This window comes from Megalobrama amblycephala, linkage group LG24 (assembly GCF_018812025.1).
Source record: "Megalobrama amblycephala isolate DHTTF-2021 linkage group LG24, ASM1881202v1, whole genome shotgun sequence".
Taxonomy (NCBI): Eukaryota; Metazoa; Chordata; class Actinopteri; order Cypriniformes; family Xenocyprididae; genus Megalobrama; species Megalobrama amblycephala.
In genome coordinates this window covers 9,694,341-9,696,500 of record NC_063067.1, presented here as the reverse complement: position 1 = coordinate 9,696,500, position 2,160 = coordinate 9,694,341, and the positions used below count along the sequence as shown (strand labels likewise).

Sequence of the window (2,160 nt, the reverse complement as noted above, 5' to 3'; positions counted from 1 at the left end):
TATTTATTACAATTATTTCTGTTTTTTTTTTTATCAAAGGATATGGTGTTCTGTTCTGTGCTCGCTCTTTCTTTCTTTGATGAAAAATACACATGAAATTCATTCATTTTTTCCACAGAATCATGTTTTAGGTTTTGAAATGTTTTGCCTGCACAAATTCGAAGCTTCAAATGCTCTTTTCAAGTGATAATATGTGAAACACACAACCAAATGCATGATTTTGTATGATTCATGTGCTTTAATCAGTTTTATTTTAGTATCATTGATAAACTATTTTTATATAAATTGAATTAGATTTCATTTCATATTTTCTGAATTCAGTTTTAATTTTAGTTAAAATTTTAGTAATTTTGTTGTGTGGTTTTATCATTTTTTTAAATAATCTTTTTAAATAGTTATTATTAGTTTGTTATTGTAGTTCTTCGATTTAAACTAAATGGAAATTAGAAATACTGCCATGACAACTAGCTGAAATAAAATAAGTTGAAGTTGTTTTATGTTTTATTTTAGTTAACATTTAATATTTTATGGATTTAGCTTTAGTTAAAGGGTTAGTTCACCCAAAAATGAAATTTCTGGCATTAAGTACTTTCCTGCAAGACCTTTGTTCATCTTCAGAACACAAATTAAGACATTTTTGATGAAATCCAAGAGGTTTTTTTAATCCCCCATAGAAAGCAACATAATTACCGCCATTCAAGGTCCAGAAAGTAGTGAAGACATTGTTAAAATAGACATTTACGTTCAGCGTCAGCATCACATGCATGCTTTGTGCTGCTCACATGAACAGCATTGACCAATACTGAGCTGGCGTTCTGACCCTGGAAGCTCTGAACGCAAAAGACTATTTTAACAATGTCTTTACTACTTTCCTTGACCTTGAATGATGGTAATTATGTTGCTTTCTATATTTCTCTTGGATTTAATCAAAAATATCTTAACTTGTGTTCTGAAAATGAATGAAAGTCTTATGGGTTTGGAACGACATGAGGGTGAGTAATTAATGACAGAAATTTCATTTTTGGGTGAACTAACCCATTAATGATAATAACTCTGGTTTTAATTACAAGGGTTCTTTCTGCACGTCCTTCCTTCTGCCTATAAATCTGCATGACTTTGCAGATGTTCGGTCAACATCAAGCTGAATCCCTGTGTCTTTTCTCTCTTGCAGTGCAGAGTGTAATCAGGCCCTACAAGCCCACAGATAAGTCTGCTATTGTCTCTCTCTTCCGCTTTGGCATTCTGGAGCATGTCTACCCAGCCTTCTTCAAAGCCATGAGTCATCCCGACCACATCGGCGTGACCCTCAGCGTCTCCGTGGCCGGATATGTGCTGGGAGGGAGCTCATGCTTCCAGGCCGTGCTCTTCGGAGGAGCTTGGGCTTGCTTGGTTTACTATTGCTGCCATGAGATTTACGACAGCTACCTCAAGAGGAAGATGGAACTGGAAATGGCAGATATTCAGGCCAAGTTCTTGGATAACCAGGTGAATCATTTCTGGGTGGCGGAGATGGAGGTGAACGGGAAGTCGAAGGTGGTCGGGCTGCTGGCTGTAGTTGGTGTGAAGGGCGACGTTTCGAAGGATGGATGGAACGCAGACGATGCAGCGACAGCAGAGGTGTTTCAATTAATCGTGTCCTTCAACCAGCGACGTAAAGGTCTGGGAACTCAGCTGGTAGAGACGGCTGTAGAGTTCTGTAAGGAGCAGGGACTTTCTCGAGTGGTCGTAGAGATCAGCTCCCCACAGACCGCGGCCATTTCGATTTTCCGCAAACTGGGTTTTACTGTGACATCCGTGCACAGCAACACACACCCTAACCGTTTGGTCTCAAAACTGGCCAGGATCAATGTAATACGAATGGAAAAGCATCTTTAAACCGCAATGTTTAAGGGTTAGTTCACCCAAAAATGAAAATTCTGTCATTTATTACTCACCCTCATGCCGTTCCACACCCGTAAGACCTTCGTTAATCTTCGGAACGCAAATTAAGATATTTTTGATGAAATCCGATGGCTCAGTGAGGCCTGCATAGCCAGCAATGACATTTCCTCTCTCAAGATCCATTAATGTACTAAAAACATATTTACATCATGTGAGTACAGTGGTTCAATATTAATATTATAAAGCGACAAGAATATTTTTGGTGCGCCAAAAAAAAAC

At 38.4% G+C, this 2,160-nt stretch overlaps 1 protein-coding gene across 1 annotated transcript; it reads left to right on the top strand.

Annotated features, from left to right (window-relative positions):
- Positions 1-1,054: 1,054 nt before the first annotated feature.
- LOC125260837 (N-acetyltransferase family 8 member 3) lies at positions 1,055-1,875 on the top strand. Its single transcript, XM_048179394.1, has one exon. The coding sequence runs from the start codon at positions 1,111-1,113 to the stop codon at positions 1,873-1,875; it is 765 nt and encodes a 254-aa protein (XP_048035351.1). The 5' UTR covers positions 1,055-1,110.
- The last annotated feature ends 285 nt before the right edge of the window (positions 1,876-2,160 follow it).